This window comes from Nuphar pumila, chromosome 13 (genome assembly GCF_984573655.1).
Source record: "Nuphar pumila chromosome 13, dmNupPumi1.hap1.1, whole genome shotgun sequence".
NCBI lineage: Eukaryota > Viridiplantae > Streptophyta > Magnoliopsida > Nymphaeales > Nymphaeaceae > Nuphar > Nuphar pumila.
In genome coordinates this window covers 69,516,108-69,536,383 of record NC_143261.1, presented here as the reverse complement: position 1 = coordinate 69,536,383, position 20,276 = coordinate 69,516,108, and the positions used below count along the sequence as shown (strand labels likewise).

At 34.7% G+C, this 20,276-nt stretch overlaps 1 protein-coding gene across 1 annotated transcript in view; it reads right to left on the bottom strand.

Annotated features, from left to right (window-relative positions):
• Positions 1-20,276, bottom strand: part of LOC149818629 (uncharacterized protein At1g32220, chloroplastic-like) — an 86,944-nt gene that overhangs the window by 61,788 nt on the left and 4,880 nt on the right. Inside the window, exons 4-6 of the mRNA XM_089984019.1 lie at positions 20,006-20,061; positions 19,882-19,937; positions 14,467-14,560 (exon numbers count right to left, since the gene is read on the bottom strand). Of these exons, the coding sequence (XP_089840145.1) occupies positions 14,467-14,560; positions 19,882-19,937; positions 20,006-20,061 (206 nt within the window). The remainder of the gene's footprint in view (positions 1-14,466; positions 14,561-19,881; positions 19,938-20,005; positions 20,062-20,276) is intronic.

The following is a 20,276-nucleotide window of genomic DNA, read 5'->3' as shown; positions in this document are numbered from 1 at the left end:
AAAGATATAAAGTCAGATTAGTGGTTAAAGGATATCTGCAAGAATATGGAATTGACTATGAGGAAACATTTGCTCCTATAGCCAGAATGACAAGTGTTAGAACTTTAATAATTGTCGCATCAACCAAGAAATGGCCTATATATCAACTTGATGTGAAGAATGTCTTTTTAAATGAAAATCTAATTGAAAAAGTCTATATGGATTCGCCACCGGGAGTTAACATTGGACAAGGTCAAACTCTTAAACTTTTAAAAGTCTTTTATGGTCTTAAGCAAGTCCCCAAGGCTTGGTATGATCGATTTAGTGATATCATGAACAAATTGAGTTTTCGCTCATGTTATACTAACACTGCCCTCTTTATGAAAAGTGTAGGTACGAATATTGTTATCTCGTTGCTTTATGTTGATGACATGATTATCACAGGAAATGATCAACATAGTATTGTTAATGTTAAAAATATGCTAAAGGATAGTTTTGACATGTCTGATTTAGGTTTTCTTCGGTATTTTCCTAGCATTGAGGTTGCATATTCTCCTCGAGGATATATATTGTCACAAATTAAACTTGTTGCAGATATATGTGCTAAGTCTGGTATTTCAGATGATAAAAAGGTGGAGACTCCAGAAGTAATCAACGTAAAATTAAGGTTGGAGGATGGGGTTCTTCTAGAAGATCTCACACCGTACAGACAACTCATTGGATCTCTCACATATCTTACTATCACCAGACCTGACATCGCTCATGTTGTTCACTCTGCTAGCCAATTTCAGCATGCCCCTACAACTGTGCATACGAGTGTTGTATTCCGGATCATCCGATACATCAAAAATACTATAACTAAAGGGCTATTTTTATTCTCCTCTTCTCCATTAAATTTATTTGCTTATACTGATACAGATTTGGGAGGTAATCCTAATGATAGAATCTCAACTACTGGCTTTTGTGTCTTTTTAGGAGATTCTTTAATTGCTTGGAGATGCAAGAAGCAACAGAAAGTCTCCATATCCTCAACTGAAGCTGAGTACCAGGCTATGACAACTACTACAATGGAACTTGTGTGGCTTCGAAGTCTTCTCAAAGACACGGGGGTAAGCATTATCGACGCCTCAAAACTGTGTTGCGACAATAAAAGTGTCATTTATATTGCCAGCAATCACACCTTTCATGAACGGACCAAACATATTGAAATGGACTGCCACTATGTTCGATATGAGTATCTACGTGGAACAGTTGCATTGCCATATGTCACATCAGAATATCAGCTAGCAGATTTTTTCACTAAAGCACTTCCTGCGCCTCGCTTCATGTTTCTCCTTGGCAAACTTTCTGTCATTCTCCCGTAAAGTTTGAGGGGGGTGTTAAATCATATGTAAGACTATAATACCCGATAGTGGTATTATAGTCTTTTCACATTGTTTTATAAACAATGTATTTTTCTTTTCTTTAAAACCTTTTTTTCTTTTTTTCTTTTTTATCTTTTTTACTTTTGGATTCACGCCAAAAGGGGGCACCATAATAGAGTCGTTGGGGCCCCCAACGGTCACAAATGTGACCTTTGGGGGCGCCTAACGACTCTTTGGGAGCCCCCCTTTTGGCTCCTTTTTCAGCCCTCTCACTTTGTATAAATAGGGGTGAGACTACTTGTATTTCTTAAGCATTTTTCATGCTCTCTCTTTTAATAAAAGAGTCTCTTTATTTTAGTTGTGCTTTTTATAAAGCTTGTGTATATATTATCCCATAGTGGACTTGTGTATTGCTCTCTTTTGATATTTCTCCGTGGTTGGAGATTGTGAATGCATTTTAGCATTCTTTATATTTCTGCATACTTCAGACAAGTGTCTCCATCATGCCCAATAAACTTAATGATATTAACTATGTAATGTGCTCTTCAATCATGAAGCATGAAGGAGGGTTTCTGGGGATTAGTTGATGGATTTGATTCGGAGCCTAAATTCATCCTCACTAAGTTGGAGAACGCAAAGGAAGTTTATCTTTTTGGTGAGGAAAAATCTAAGGCTATATCCGATTATGAGAGAAAATAAAAAGATTGTAGAATATAACATACAAAGATTATGTCTTGGCTTATTAATAGCGTTAATATCAAGAAATGTTCTAGCCTTGCGAAATTTGAGCATGCTAATAATGCATAGGAATACCTCAAAAATATGCATTCCCTTCCAGATATTGCACGTGTGCAATTTACAAGATAATATTCAGACCATGACACAAGGTGATAAGAGCATTAGAGAGTACTAGAATGGGTTATCCAAACTTTATGAAGAGTTGGCTCTTCTTGAACCAAAGTAGCATTGTCCTTTGGACATTAAGCTTTGGCAAAAGCAACTAGATACAGAGCACTTTTATCAATTTATAAATGGATTAAAGCTCTAATTTGAAGCCACCAAGTCGGTTCTCTTAAGTAGAGGAAAAAAATTCTCTATTGTATATCCAATTGAAGAATTGAGTATGGAAGAAAATAAGTTGAAAAAGTACACACTCAAGAATAATAAAGAATCTGTTTTGGCCATATCTAGAACGGGAATCAACGCTCACATATACAAACTACCTCATTGGGAGAGACAGGGCAATGAGTATGACAACGAAAGAAAATTTATTTGTAACTATTGCCATGAACCGAGACATATTAAACACATATGTCCTAAGTTAAGCAACTCACAAGATTCATTCGTTGGAGTTATGTCCTTGTGTAAACACCCTAAATTTTTCAAGTTCATTCCGGACATTTATTTTCGCAGATGCCAAAACCTTGCAGGGCAGTATCGAGTCTCACCCCTAGGTCCACTCCAGTTTAGAGACCGGTTTACCCCGTTCTGCTAATAAAATTACCATTTTACCTCTAGGTCACCCTTAGACTTTTTCGTCAATTAGGTTTAACCAAACTCATCTCAAGTTCAAAGAAGCTAGAATATCTGTCATTTCTAACTCTCCTGAGCTCGCGATGAGTGAATCCTGACCATTCCTAACCATTTCAGCTAATTTAGCTCGTTTCAGGCGAAATAAGCTTATTTTAGTTTGAATCTTAACCAAACTATCCCCAAGTCAGTCAAATCCATTAGATCTCATCCGAGTGAGTCTGATCTAAGTTCACCAGGAGTTCGAACAGCTCAGTTCCAGTTCAATGTCACTCAGACCTATGTTTCAGCTCATTTGATCTCGTTTGAGCTCGATACAGTCCAGATCAAGCTGACTCCAGCTGGTTGAGCTAGTGATTTAGCTCTGAAATCAGTTCATTGGCTTCTGATTCAGTTCATTACAATCCAGTCCACTTCAAATTAGTTCAGACCAGTCTAGTACCGTGGTTCTGGCCCTACAAGGCGAAGACCAAAAAAATAAAAAATATACGGGACACTGTTTCCAACAATTTTTGAACTGGGACAGACCCCAAATTCGGACTCGGATCAATTCCTTCATCTAATATCTTATCAATATCCAAAATCCGATCCATTTCAATTCGGATGTTGGATTCAATGCTGGATCTGGTGTCTAATTTCTTCCCGGACCTGAATTTTTTATATAATTCATTCAGAAATCTATATCCAGAGTCCAATTCATTCTTTCAACCTATAATATCCTATCGGATATCCAGGATCCAATTAACCATTTTGGATCCATTTCAGTCTGGATCCACCTTCTGATATGTTCAGAAGTCAAATCAAATCAATTTCTGAACTCAGATTAATCTAACATCTGAGATTCAATTTCACTTCTTGGGTTCTGATTCAGATCCAAGATCCAATTTCATCCTCTGAGTCAGATCCAAGATCCAAAATAAAAAAAATCTCAATCTTATTATGAATTTGGGCTTTTTCATTTTTTTAAATTTCTTCAGAAAACCATATTCAAGGTTCGATTCCCATTTCGAAACAATTTCCTTCAAATCGAGATCCAATCTTTTTCAAAACTTCAGATCCAGATCCTTTGTAAAACTCAAATTTTATCCTAATTTCATAATCAATCTATGGTTTTCAAATTAAAGTTCATCATTTTGCAAAAATCCTCTGAAAAATATCCTGGATCCAGTTCAAAATTCAGTTTGGATTTCGAAATGTCAAAATGGATCCAGATCCAGTTTTAAAATCCATTTTTTATTCAAAATCAATTTGGGGATTTCAAATGTAAAATCAAAATCTAATTTTTATCCCCAAATTCAAAAATAACCTTTGAATTTCAAAAATCTTTTGAAAAATGCCCTAGATCTAGTTCAAAATTTAATTTGGATTTCGAAATGTCAAAATGGATCCAGATCCAATTTCAAAATCCATTTTTTATTCAAAATCAATTGGGGGATTTCAAATTTAAAATCAAAATCCAATTTTTATCCCCAATTTCAAAACAATCTTTGAAACTTCAGAAACATAAATCAGTACTTTTGCAAAAAATCTCAAAATTCAATCTAGATCCGGTTTTTACCCAATTTGAATTTCATAAATCAAGATTGGATTTTTGAATCCTATTATTTCCAAAATTCCTCTTTCATTTCTCATATTTTATTTCCCTTTCTATCTTAAATTCAAAACCAAAAAGCATTTCCAAAAGAGGGGCGCCACTTGGCATTTTAAATCAAAATTGTTTTTCAAGGTGCCTTTAAAAACCCCTGTACTTTAAAAAGCACACATGGGAATCACTTGCCAAGTAATGCCATATGTCAAATTTTCAAAAGAAGGTCCACTTTTCCCATCTACACAATTAAAAAAAGACCCACATGGGCACCCATGTGCAAGAGGGGTGCCATGTGTCAAAGACTTCATGAAATGACATTTATGCCCATTTGAAAAAAAAAAAGAAATGCCTACATGGTCTTGGCACCTCCTTCTTGAGATTTTTTAGTCCCATATCTATCATTTTGCAAAAGCCATCCCCATTCTCAACTATTAATAGACCCCTTGGGGGTCTCTCTTCTCATGAGTTGAAAAGTTGAGAAATTGAGAGAACAAAAGAATTCTCTCTTTCCCTTCTTCTCTCCTATCTCTCTCCTTCCTTCCCCTTAGAAGTTGACGAGTTTTCCAAAGATGAAAACTCTTCTCCTTTGCATTTGTGGTTCAAGCTTGGATTGGTGGCTGGAGCAAAAAAGAAGCCCAAGGTAGGCCCTCTCTCTCCTTCTCTTTTGATTTTTCTCTTTTCTTTCTATTTTTTTTTAATTTCTTAAAAATCGCCCCCTCCCCCCCCCCCCCCCCTTTCTTCTCTTCTTTCTTGAATTTTCTTTCAATTTCACGTAGATAGCAATGTAGATCTAGCTTAATTCCAGGTTAATTTCTATTTTTTTTTATCCATTCAATTTGCTATTTACTTTATGCATTTTCATTTCTGGCCATTTAGAATTGGGATTTGATCTTCAATAGATCAAGTTTCACATTTTATGGGCAAAATCAATTTCAATTTATGCCCCAATGTTTTTTATTTCATTTTATATGCTTTCATTTATGTTTTTATATCATTTTCATTATCATCAATGATCTAGAATGATAGATCTCACGTTTTGATCATTGGATCAATTCATTTTTGAGATTCTATTTTATTCAATTAGTTGAGATGATATTTCCAATTCTGGTCCATTTTTTTCTTATCATTTCGCATATAATTGGATCTTATTTTGATCTAATTTTTTTACCATATCTTTATTAGTATGTTTTCGGGATCCACACAAAAAATAAGATCAATCTCAGTTAGTTTGATCACTCAAAAAATCGGGATTCGGACCCTACTATTTAGCCTCGTTCAAATTTGGCCTGAAATTAGACCAACATGTTGGAATGATTTCTCCTTAACTAGAGATGATCTTTCAAATACGTAAAAAGGGATGTCTCCAGAATTGAGTCTAGTTTGTTCACACTAATTTTCATCAATTTCTATGGTGTTTTCATATCTATTTTTGGCCAAAAACCGCAACCCTGTTATACTGTCACTTTTAGGGTTTGGTTTTTAACCCATTTTGTTAGAATCATATCTCCCTAATGGGAGATCATTTTCAAGATCTGTAAAAAAGATCCTCTCCATATGCATGTCTAGTTTCTTCATGTAAACTTTTATCCATTTCTATGGAGTATTTCTATTTTTTTTTGCAATTTAAGTCAAGACACTGTCTGTTTTCAATTTCAGGCATTATTCCGACTTAAAATCAATTGTTGCATTCATATCATCCTAATGGGAGATCATTTTTTAGATCTGTAAAAATGAGTTTTCTCCTTAGAATATCTAGTTTATGCATGTCAATTTTCATAAATTTTCATTAAGTTTTCATCTGTCATTCGGATAAAAAATCAGAAACCCATTAATTTTTTTTCATAGGCTTTTACAGATTTTTGATCAACTTGATCAGATGGAATCTCCCCAATGGGAGATCATTTTCTAGAACTGTAAATTGAAAATGTTTTATGGTTGAACTGAGAAACTTCTCCCACAAATTTGAGAGAAATTGATTCAGTTTAGCCCCTGAAACTCAAAAATTACATAAACTTGTCTGTCAAAGCTCAATTTCCTGATTTCAAAATTTATTTCTCAATGTTTTAATGATATATCGAGTTTTAAAAATGCTTTTCGAGATCTGTAAAAGGGAGATGCTTCCTTGAAGAGTTAGGAATCCATGGAATCAATTTTCAGCTCAATCTGAGTTGTTTTAGGCTTCCATTCATTAAAAATACTCTGACAGAGTGGATTTATATATCTCAATTTTGAAATATATTGTTTTACTTTGACAAAAAAAAACCAAATTCGGGTTTTCCACCAAACGTTTTCTGCATTTTTCGATTCTAGGATACTTTTAAGGTTATTAGGAACCTTCAAATCAAATTTCATCAATTTATAATATGTTTATGGATTTTTCTTTCATTTTTTAGGGCATAAAAAGGCTAAATTATGATTTTTTCTCAATTTTTCAATAATTGAAGAAAATCCATAAATGTCTACATTTATTTCTAACATGTTTGCTCATTTTGCAAGATTTTTCTTTTCTTTCTATTAAATTAATGTAATTCATTCAAGGGTTGTGATAATTATATTAATGAGAAATTTACTTTATGCTTAGTTTAGAACGAATGAGCATATTAGTTTAATTTTCCTTCATTTTAATTTGTTGCATTTTTTTATTTTCTTAAAAACACTATGGAAACACGAATGGCACGTGCACTATTTAATAAAGGATAAATAATGCTAAGTAAAGTTCATATTTACAACCATAGTCGAAATACGAATAATATTTAGAATTATTATTCTTTATTAAATAAAATTGACTTTCACTCTTAACTCAATTTCAAAAATCATCATATTTCACAAAAAATGCATTTTCTTCCTTTATTAGAATCCAAAATAAAGATTAATTCGGAGTATATTCGTGGCCATAGTCATAAATATATGAAAATTTAATCTTATTTTAATTCAAATGCACAAAATTAATTTCATTCTTTATTGGAATTTAAATAAAGATTAAATTAGAATATGTTTGTGGCCATAGTCATGAATATATTAAATACTAATCTTGTTTTAATTCTATTAAAGAATGAAATTTGCTTTTTAAATTCAATTTCAAACAAATGCTTCTAAGACATTCATCTTTTAAGATAGAAATTGCACCATTTCTTTTCTCTTTTAATAAAAATTCAAAATTTTCAAAATATTTTCCATTTCCAAGCATTTTTCAAGTGATTTTCGAAATTCTTTTCCAATTTCTTATTAAAATATTATTGATTTTATTCTAAGTCATTTTTCAAATCATTTTCATGTTTATTTCAAATCACTTTCAAAACATTTTCAATTTTAGTTCAAAACATTTTCAAAATAATTTTAACTTTATTCCAATATTTTCAAACTTATTCAAAGTATTTTCGAATTTTTGGACTTGCTAAAATCCTCCTTTCCAAAAATAACTTTAATTTTAATTTACTATTTTTCAAATTCCAAATTTCGAATTTCAATTTCAATTTCAATTTCAATTTTCAATTTTCTTTCAAACTTCCAATTCTAAATTTCGATTTCGATTTCGATTTCGATTTCGATTTCGATTTCGATTTCGATTTCGATTTCATTCAAATTTCAAATTCTAAAATTTGAATTTCATTTTCAAATTCAAATGTCAAATTCAAATTTTCTATTTTTCAAATCTCAATACTTAATTTCATTTCAATCCTCGATTCTTATTTCAAATTTCATTTTGAATTTCCAATTCTAAATTCCAATTTCATTTCCAAAATTTCAATTTCAACTTCTAGTTTTCAATTTAAATTTCAGATTCAATTACATTTTCCATTTCAAATTTCAATTCTTCAATTTTAAATTCAAAGTTTAATCTTAATTTCCGACTTCAAATCTAATTTTGATTTTCAATTTCAATTTTAAAAGCAATTTCAAAATTCCAAGTTTGATTCTGAATTCAATTCTAAATTCAAAAATCAACTCCAAATTCGAATTTCCATCAATTCAGATTTCAAATTTCTCAACTTTGAATTCAATTTCAAAATCTTCAATCTCAAAATTTCAATTCAAGTTCATTTCAAATTCCAATTTCTCAAGGCAAAATCGATTTTTGAACTTCAAAGTCATTCCTTAAAGGATATTTTTAAATCCATTTAAAAAATCACTTGGAAAAATCTAAGTCTTTGAAGCATTTCCAAAAGCATACATATTTTCAAGTTTAAAATCATAGCACATGTCTGATTCTATGTGCATTTAGGACTTAGAATAATTTCTTAGATAAATCTAGGCAAAGCAAAGGCATAAATTTGATCCTTGGTTCAATTACCTCGTACCGATGAGCGAATCTCGTCTCTCCATTTTCCCGCAATTTTTCTAAAACGAAAGCGAGTTATTTCAAAATGTCAAGTGAGACCTTGTGAGAGTTTTTGTCTTTTCCCTAAAAAGAAAGAAAGAAATTTTTTTGCAACGATCACACCTTGTTACAATTGGTAGAATCTCTTCAACTTTTTCTTAGAAGGTCATCTTTTTCAACTGGAGTTGTGGTCTCATCCTAATCCAATCCTGGTAAGTTTTTTTTGCTTGTTGATTCTGGTGTATTGTTTCACATGAACCCAAATTTTGATATTTTATCTGAATATCATACTAATTTAAGTGTGCTTAATATTTTCACTGTCGATGGTACATCTCTTAAAATAAAAGGAATACAAAATTTTGAGAAAACCTTTCAAAACTCTTAAAAAGATTTTAATTCCAAAAAATTAGATATATTCCCAAATTAAATTTAAGTCTCTTATCTGTTTCGCAAATATTGGACCATGGTTGTAATGTCTCGTTTTCATCAAATTGTTCTTCGGTAAAAGATTGTCAGTCAAGGGAGTTGATTGGGGAAGGCCATAGAGAATGAGGCTTCTATTACATGGACTTTTTGGAGATACCCAATAATACATTTTAGTGTAATGTCCAAAAATTAGATTTAAACTTGTGATATAGAAGATTAGGACATCCAAATGTATCCAAATTTTCATATTTTTCAAATTTGAAAAAATTTTGTAACATTAATAATTTTACTTGTAAGTATTGTATTCTTGGATATTATCATTTTATAGATGTTTGGGATCTGACACAAATTATGTCAAAATGTGGATATGCATATTATGTGATATTTGTGAACGACTTTTCTAAATATACTTGGATTAAACATAAATCTGAAGTTTTCTTGCATTTTCAAAACTTTCATAACTTAGTCAAAAATAGGTTTGACAATAACATTTTTATCTCTTGTACCAATTCAGGGGAGAATTTTTGTCAAAATAATTTAAAGTTTATCTCAATTTATATGGCATTGCACAACAAATATCTTGCACATACACCATAACAAAATAACTTAGCCAAAAGATAGGCACATTATGGAAACCACAAGAACTTATTGACAATCATGTTTCGTATTATGAGCTGAAGTCGTTTTAACCATTGTGCATATTATAAACAGAATGTCATCTTCATCATTATAAAATATCTCTCCTATCGAAAAACTTTCAAACTCACCCATCATTATTCTAAATTAAGAATTTTTTGTTATAAGTGTTTTGTCTTACCCAACAAAAATGCCAAGTTTTCACCTAGGATTATTCCTTGTACTTTTTTTGGATATGCTGACAACCAAAAATGTTATAGGTGTTATGCTTATAAAAATGAAAAATTAAAGAAAAGTTCTTTGATGGTGAAAAGTCTAAGCAAATGAGTACTCCTTTCTACTTGATTTTGTTTCAAAGCATGAAGTTGATGATTGTGATTGTGATCTTGGAAATGTTGATGAATCAAGGGATGAAGTATCATGGAGTGATCAAACCCATGTGCAATACACTAAACATAGGGTTCAAAAACCTCCATGTGTACTTGAAAAGTGTTTAAAGATTAGAAGCGAAGATGATACACAAACTAGGAGATCCTCCAGAATATCAACACCCCCAAAAAAATTTGTATCCTATGATTCATTTTCTTCCAAGCACAAAGAATGTATAGCATTAATTCACTCCTATGTAGAACCCTCAGCATATGCCCAAACCAAAGAGAACTCTGAATGGCTAAAAGTCATGAAAATAGAATTAGAGTCATTAAAAAATGCTCATACTTGAACTCTTCAAAACCTTTCGCAGGAAAAGAAACTATAAGATCTAGGTGGGTGTACAAGATAAAAACAAAGAGTAATGGGACCCTTAAGAGATATAAGGCTAGGTTAGTAGCCAAATGATAGTCACATAAATATGGCATAGACTATGAAAAAACCTTTGCCCTATTTGGTTGTATGACCACTGTTAGAATCCTTATAGTTGTTGCATCTCTTCGAAACTGGACTATATACCAAATAGGCGTTAAAAATGTTTTTCTTAATAAGGACCTTGTTGACTACATGGAGGCACCACCTGGTACGAACATTCCTTGAGGGAAGGCTCTTCGCCTAAGAAAGGCATTTTATGTCTTGAAACGAACGACAAAGGCTTTGTATGATAGATTTAGTAGAGTTATGATTGACATTGGTTTTAGATCATACTTGACCGACACAACTTTGTTTATTAAGGAAATTAATACAAACATTGTTATTTTACTCATCTAAGTGAACAACATGATTAACACTGAAGGAGACAAACAGGGAGTTGAAAATATTAAATGAATTCTTAAAACTAATTTTAAAATGATTGATTTGGGTTTCTTAAAATACTTTCTAAGGATTGGAGTTGCTTATTCCCCTAAAGGGTATCTATTGTCTCAGTCTAAATTTGCTTATGATATTGTTCACAGGTTTGGAATAACGGATGATAAGAGAGTTTATACTCCCGAAGTCACTAATATCAAAATGAAATTTGATGATGGAGAGATTCTTGAAGACCCAACATCCTATTGATAGCTGATTAGAGCACTCTTTTATTGATCAATTACTAGACCTGACATAGCTTATGTTATCCACACAACTAGTAAATTTCAGCATGCTCCTACATTTGTTCACATTGGGGTAGTTTTTGCAAATCATTAGATATATTAAATCATCAATTTCTAGAGGTATTTTTATGTTTTCTTCGTCTATTTTAGATTTAATTGCTCATACTGATGCAAACTGAGGAGGTGATCCCAACAATAGACACTCAACCACGAGTTTATATGTTTTTCTAAGTGAATCTCTGATCGCGTAAAGGTGCAAAAAGCAATAGAAAGCCTCCCTTTCATCAACGAAAGCTGAATTTTGGGTTATGGCCACTATTATGATAGAGGCGGTATGGCTAAAAAGACTGTTGGCTGACATGGGAATTCAAATAAAAAGAGTTTCAAAGATATGTTGTGATAATAAGAGTGCTATCTACATCGCCAACAACCATAAATTTCACGAGAACAAAAACATTAAATGGATTGTCACTATGCAAAACGATATGCCTTATGTCACCTCAAAGTACCAATTGGCAAACTTCTTTACTAAACCTCTCTGAGCTCCTAAATTTCACTTCCATCTTAGCAAACTTTCGATCATTGGTAAGTTTGAAGTTTGAGGGGAAGTGTTAAAATTGTACATATATAATGTGTATATATAATATATATGTGTATCTATGTGTATACATACCTATGTTTACTTATTTGTATATATATGTATGTGTATGTATGTATTATATATAAAATAAACTTTCTATTTTTTTTTATTTTTTAGTTTTTTTTTATTTTGGTTAACATATGGTTGACTAGCCGTTGGAGTTAGTCCAACGGTTAGAGGGCTTCCTCTTGGCTTGTATAAATAGGGGAGAATCCCCTATTTGAAAGTATGTTTTTTGCATACTTTGGTGAATAAATAAAATATTATTCTTTATCTCTTGAGCCTTCTTTGTGTGTGCCCTTTGTGTCGTTTTGTGGGTGTGCCTATAGTGGCATCTTTGTGCTTGTCCATTTTGGTTTTTGGTGGACATTGTATTCGTACTCGAAGACTCTTGTTTTCTCACAATATATATATATAGAGAGAGAGAGAGAGTTTATATGGAGCCATGAACCATAGAGCTTTCAAAAAACCTCAGTTCAGCACCTTCTTTCACTGTAAGATTTATTTCAGACAGTTCATACAGGATGCTTCCCTTGACCATCAAGTTTCTGGCCTAGTTAATATCAGGAAAGTGTCAAAAGGACGGTGGCACCAAAAGATTATGTCCACCCCGGCAACCACCACACTGCCCTTTGTTAACAAGGATATTTGGGTTGGTTCACTCCTACAACCTATGTCACAGGGATTCGGCTAGCAGGGTGCCGCACCCGCGTCGACGCGACTCGACGCGGGTGCGGGTGCGGCACCGGGTGCGGTCAACCCGATCTTGGGTGCGTTGACCGCACCCAGGATCATTTAGGTCCATTTTTTTTGGATTTTTTTTTAAAAAAATTTGCCCAAATGGGCTGCAAAATTTTTTAAAAAAAAATTATGCTGACAGCAGCTGTTCTGTCAGCTGCTGACAGCAGCTGTTCTGTCAGCTGCAGCAGCTGACAGCTGCGAAATTTGAAAAAACCCGCGTGTTCCCCCGACCCCCTTTATATATATATATATATATATATATATATATATATATATATATATATATATATATATATATATATATATATATATATATATATTACATTTTTGCCCCTGCCGCACCCCCGCACCCGGGTTTTTTGGAAGTGCCGAATCCCCGCACCCGCACCCATGTGACATAGCCTACAACCATTTTTAGCTGCACTAGTGCCAAAATTGATGAGGATGGACTCATTACTGTTAAATGGTGCCACTCAGCAGTTCCTGACATCTGAAAGAATGGCACTAGGAAAAGGATCCCATAAATATTTTAATAATATGAATAGCATACTGTAGTAGAGTGTGTGCCTCTGTGTTTACTGAGACACTTCAGAAACTAATCGATCAATAAACAAAAGAAAACTGATTGTGGTAGTGCAGTACAAGTGAAATCCAATCCTAAGTACCTTGAGGAAGTCAATGCTAAAACTTGAATGTGAAACGTGGATAACTTGATTCGTTGATTAAGTGCACAATTAGATTTAAATGCCTTAACAGTTTTGTGAACCACGTGTATGGATTTTATCAGTTCTGTGGAAAAAGACCAAACTTTCTTGAGATAATGAAGATGATAAGATAAGGTGTGATTACGAAGAAAATAAATCTTATGGCACAAACAGTTTGACCTAACCTTTAGCACTGAAGACTTTCTTTGAAGACTTAAAACATAGGCATACATCCAGAATTTGGTGGAAAATGGTGGGTTTCTATGTGTGTGTGTGTACACATGATGTTATGGAAGTTTCACAAGAACTTTTGGTGTCTTGCACCAAGGACATATCACTGTTACTCAAGGATAACCACGTTTGGAATCTTTGGATACATAGATGAACTATGATTAACTTTGTCCATGATTCTCTAGAGAGTTTAGAGTAAAGAGACTGAACTGACTAAGAGAGAGAGAAAGAGCTTTAATAAGAAAAGCGTAGAGGTGCCTTCACAAGATCAAGCAAGACCTAAAAAATAAAGAAATGCTAAACATGGTAAGACCATGTGATAATCCAACTAGTTTCATCAAAGACGTCAGGGATCATCCGAAAAATATGGAACATCTCACATCTTGCTATCTTGTGGAAAGTGGTTGCAAAAGTTCAGATGCAGTTGACCAAGGCAAGATTGATCTGACAGACCAAGAGACATGGAGACTCGTCTCTGTTTTTCCTTTTTTTCTCCAGTGCATTAAACAAAGACAGCTTGTGAGCTTCAGCTTCAAAAGTAAAGCAAATATGAATGTGAATGTGTTTGTCATGTAGCAAGGAATTATGTTTATATCCTTGTCAAAAACAGGGTTGCTTGCTTCAGCTTTAACCAACAGAATAAAAACAAAAGGGGAAAAAATAACTGGAATGCACCAACCACAACCAAACATCCTCTCCTAGCTAAGAATCTACTTGAGCAGTCAAATGAAGTGTCCTATACCAATTCACCAGGAATAATGTTACAAAGAATAAAGTCAGTTTTACCCTGTTCTGATGCGGTTCTAATTGCATTAATATTTGCAGTACCATTGATTTTGTACATGTACGAACTTGAGCCAAAACCTCCAACACACGACACCTAGAAATGATGAAACCAGATGGTACCTGGTTCATGTTAAATAAAGAAGACAACAGACTTGCAGCTACCAAACAAATGCAAACATAATGGATGGTGCTTAGTTCATGTTAAATAAAGAAGACAACAAACTTGCAACTAACAAAAAATGCAAACACAAAGTTTCCAGAAACACAATCACAAAGGAAAGAAAAAGCAGTAGACTTGATCCAGCAGAGATAAGCAGATGATTGAAGAAGAAAAAAATGAAAAACATAGCAACATGAGATGCTTCAAGGTGCATATCTGTACAAGTTATCAAGCTTAATAACTTTCAAAAGGAAAGAGATCGACAGAAAAAACATATGAAAATCATCAGCAGGCATATCCGAAAACCAACAACTGGCCTTACAAAGAAATACACTCTCTACAAGTGTTTTATCATTGAAGGGTTATTCATTAATCCAATATTTATAACAAACAACTTGACTCAGAAAAAAAGTAATCTCGTCTTATTAATCACTCCCCAAAGACACTGATTGGTAGTTAGAAAAATACTCATACTCTATGGGTTTAAGAGGCTATAATTGAGGTTTGAGAGGCTAAGCCTTTTATGCCTCATGGGTTCTACCTGCCTCCGAGGTTTTAAGCCTCACTAGTGAATAAAAAGCCTAGGCCTCTTATTTGAAGAGGCCTAAGCCTCCAGAATGAGCTTATCATTAAGAAGTCATGGTATAATTTAGTTAGTTTCAACTTTCAACGTTTTCTTTTCACTTGAAAATAAGTCTAAATTTTTTTATTTAAAAACCTTGTTGTAAGCCTAAATTTGAGACGATAAAAACAACTTTATACACTAAATATAAAATAAGTAAAATAGAGGTAGACTCTATTTGAAAAGATAATTCCTGTAATCATTGATAACTCCCATTTGATAGGAAATTAGGCTACATAACTACAATGCACTAGAGTTCAGGTAAATAAGAAAAGGATAATCCTAATAATTATCTATTTATATCAAGTATAGTGGCAAATGATATATTTCTTAGCATGCCCAGCACGATTATATAAAATTGTTAGCTATGCAGTTTTATGGCCTTATTTAATTAAATAATAAAAATAAATTATCAAACAAGAATAAAAAATGAGAATAAATGCATAAGGTGTACAATTGATAAATGACAAAAAGTTTTATCCAAGCTCTTGGCTAATCATATTCTTGTATGACTGATTTTATAAAAGAGTCCACTAATAATGGGTTGAATTTCTATGTAAAAATTCTTCTCAAATTGAATAATAATGTATACTAGTATCTAGTCACTATGTTGACATCATAAATTCAAGAAGTTTAACTTCTACCAGTTTGTTTATGACAAAAAAAATTGTCCAAGGTGTCAAACCATTCTAGGCGGGTTCAAAACATAAGTGGACCAGCCCCATACTTGGATGGTAAAACCCCAGGATCGCACCCTCACCCACTAGCAAGACACTCCCAATATTTTACCACAGGTGTGCATAAGGGGAAAAGATCCTGGGATGTTCAGGAGAGAATGGACAATCATGTATCACCTTAATTGTGTGAGTGGGCCTATGGTGGAACAATTTCTATTAGTATTTGATTTTCCAAAACATCAAGGAATGGGAGTCTAATGTTATGTGATAGATTATATTTATTGTTATTCACTTATGCCTTATAGGTAAAAATTAATTTGGTAGTATTTTAGAACTTTACGGCTCAAAACACCTTAAGGCTTATGCCCTGTTTATATTTTCCAAAAAATGTCTCATTATGCCTCGTGCCTTTGAAAACCTTGTGATATTCTCCCTCTCATTGTGTTCTTTTCCAGTGGTAGTTTGCATCTTCTAAATATACATGATAACTTTGTTTCTATTTGGCTTCTTTATGCATTTGCTGATCTGATCCATTTCCACTTTTGTAAAATTCATGTTTTCAGCCTTTTTCTTATTGGATCCAGTATTGTGGTTTAAGAGATCCATATTTAACTCTATTACACCAGATCTGGTCGAATTCAAATTTGGATTCAGATTTTGGACTTGCTGCCCAATATTTGGACTCAGATTTAGATCTATCACAATCCAGCCCATATTGAACAAGCTTGCACCCCTACCGGATACCAAATCTTTCATCTGAGAACACAGATTTCTGTCACAAATGACTTGCATTTTTCTAAAGCTACTTCACAATGTTCCCTTAGGCAACAACGAATTTTCGTAAAGAGAGTACAGCCACCAAACGAGAGCAAATGTCCACCAAAGTATCCAAATGGACAAACACAAACAGCCAGCACGGGCACACTCACAAAGGCCACTAAGGGCACACACCAAGAGAGCTCACAATATATAAAAATAATATTTTATTAACTTCACAAAATATATGCAAGAGGCATACTTACAATGGGAATAACACCCCTTATTTATACACACAACTTGTACTGTTAGTTTCAAGTGTCCACATGATATGCCCAAATCAACTTGGTTACACCTTAATTCTCTCTTTAATTAAGTCTGTCCAACATATTCTATTATTGTGTTCCTTATTCTATTTTCTTTTTATACTGCTGATCTTAACATATAGATCTCAGCCAACAGGCAGTCTAACTTCTTCTGACTTCACCCTAGCCCAGTACTCTAACCCATGAAACACAGCAGTTCCTGCCTATATTTTAAAAAGCCCTTTCAAATGAAGCACTTATTCACCCAAGTAATCCTAATTCAAGTCTTGATAATGTCCAAGTTTTGGTATCTATCACCACGCTATGTCGAAATGCCAATTTATCATTTAGAAATTTTTGCTAGGCTCAGTTGGTATGAAGGGGGGCCAACAAAGCATATCATAGTTCAGAGGAGAAACGAAATTCTATGAAGGAATTGCTGATTGTATCCAATGATGCAACATACAAACCTATGTCACATGGATATGGTTGCCGATAATGGGATATGGTAATTTTTATGAACTCTCCAATATAACTTGTATATAAAAGGATATGGAACGGCAGTCAAAATGGAGTATTCGTGTGACATAAATACAAATCTTGGAGGATTCAGGCATGAAGGGTGTCAGATCCAGGCATTAACTTTTCTGAACTTATTTCCAGGCTACAGTTCCCAGTATTTTCATTATCACCAACAAATAAGAGGACTGAAATGTATGTAACAGTACCAACAACCATCAGAGTTATGATGAAGGGAACTGAATAACTTTAATTTTGAGGACACATGCCTGAGATTAGTGTCACGGGCATAATTTGAAGGGCCAAATTTTCACACTTAGCACCCTTTGAATGCCCGTGCAGCACTACGCATAATCCGTATACAGTGAAACTTGCACTTAACCAAACTTCCTTTCAAGGAATCCATCCGATCATGGTTGTCGTGTATCTGATAACCACTTAAGTACATAGTCGTCCCATACCGGCTAGCACCTCCAACCAAGGGGTCCAAACATGCCTTGCCGCACCCACAGGCAAGTGCACAATGTCACCGAAGCTGAAATGTGCCTTAGCGGTACTACTAACGTAACCAACATCCAATGCAGGTCATAAGGAGCATGACGTGTCACTTAGACATTGTTGATGCGTGCCAAGCCCTCGAGTCAGTGTTCCTTAGTTATCGCCATCTGAGGAGCAAACCGCACATGGAGAACTTTGCCTTGCACACTATGGGGCGTATCGTGACCCCATGGGCACACCACCACCGGAACCTCGCTCACCAAAGGGTAAGACCTTTCGACCCCCAGCCCGAAGACCAGTTGATGATTCATGCCTTAGCGAAGAGTATCACCCAAACTCGTTAATCGACGTCGTGCATGCACTCGCACGACCTCATGCTACCTTGCATGGTTGGGACAACACCGCCGCACCAAGGTACCTCAATTGCACGCTCAAGGCCAATGCTCACATCCCATTGGGGATTTTCACTATACACGGACACTCCAATACACTCCCAGTACAACTCGTGCGACATAGAGGCGCTCGTGCTCAACCTGTGCCAAGTGTTGGCCAACATACTAAAAAATGAGTACCTTGTATAGGTGTTTTGATAGTTATCGCCCCCCTCCCCACCCGCTGGTAGGAGGAACCCAAAAAACCCTTGGAGAACCATAAATTTTTCAACTTTGTCATTTCTCGAATCTGACTTCACCAATGTGTTTTCATGGTCCATTTACACTGTGAATTTTCAATCTTGGCCCCAAACAACTCAAAATGCATGTAGGGATTTTGCCTTGAAGTTTCATGCATGCAAACACACGTGTTCCGTGCACGTTGTTGCATGTGCCACTTATTGCAGCATAGTCATGCACGTTGCGTTCTATGACGTGATGCGCCCTGCACCCCCGTCGTTGCACAAACCACTGTTGTGCATGCTAGACGTGCACAGTAATGGCCACGCTGTGTGTGCACCCTTGTTGTGTGTGTCTCTTGGCCTATGGCCTGCTGCACATGTGTGCAAGCCCCAAATGGGCCTGCTAAGCTACGAGGTTGGCCCGGTTGTGTCCTGCACGCCATCGCCAGCCTATCCATGCTCCAAAGGGGCTATCTCACTGCACTTCGCACACGCCCTTGCTCGGTAGCTTCCTTTATGCCAAAGCACATGCCACGTCTTTGCACAGCCAAATGTCGAACCTTGGCACAGGGCACCCATAAGCACAAGCACATCTTCCACACCCTGCACCATGTTACATCCATGCTCATCATTGCCTTCATGACCGTGCCATGTCTATGCACAGCCTAGTGCCAAACCCTAGCACAAGACACATGCCACAAGAGCTTCCAAGCCGCAACAATTAGCAAGGTTCCTGAAAAAAGCAGGCTCTACAAAGCACCAAAATTTACCTATATTACTTCCACCAGTGTTTCACATTTAGGAACGAAAGCCTACCTCCTTCTTCTTCTATTCAAGTCTTGTTCATTGTTCTCATTTGAAAAAATAAAAAATAAAAAATAAAGAGCCTTCGATGTTCAAGCTAATACACTTTATTATATTCTTACATTGTTCATTTACTAGTTTCCAGGTGATAGTTTTACATTTATTTCATTTTAAAAGGCGGAGGAAAGTATTAGCTATAGCTAAGATTCTTGACATTAGTATTACCGCATAAAAGTTGTCATAGTTCACATGCATACATCCCTAAACACTAGCAAACATCAAATTGCCTCCATGCACTAGGCAAAAAACAAAACACAATGTAGGCATTGTACATAAATGTATGCACAGCAAGAACACAAAGATGCCCTCAGAAGATCGACAACTAAACATGGATAACAAAATCATGATTCCGTTGAGTAAGCAACTTTTCAAATGAAGCATGTTGCATATGAACCACATACCACAGCAGTCACTCCATCCAGGGCGTCCTTCCATGAGCCAGGTACAAGCAGGTCTCCTGAGAAAAGGACAATAAAATATGTGTATCATAGTCCCAACACAAAGGATAAGTACTTGATGCCAAACCTTGGAACCAGGCTACACTGTCTGCCCAAGACCCACACACAGTTGACTTTCCAGATCTGAAAAAGCAAATAAAATAAATATCAGGCAGATAAAAGGTTTCTTAACATGACACTTGATTATAGCTAAAGCCACTAGATTCCAAAAAACAAAAATGCCTTGCATTCATAGATGTTTATGTTTAGCAGATTTTATGTAAAATAACCAAAAAACTGGATCACGTTGAAATAGAGGATGGTTTTTACATAACGACACCACCAAATTATATGTCACA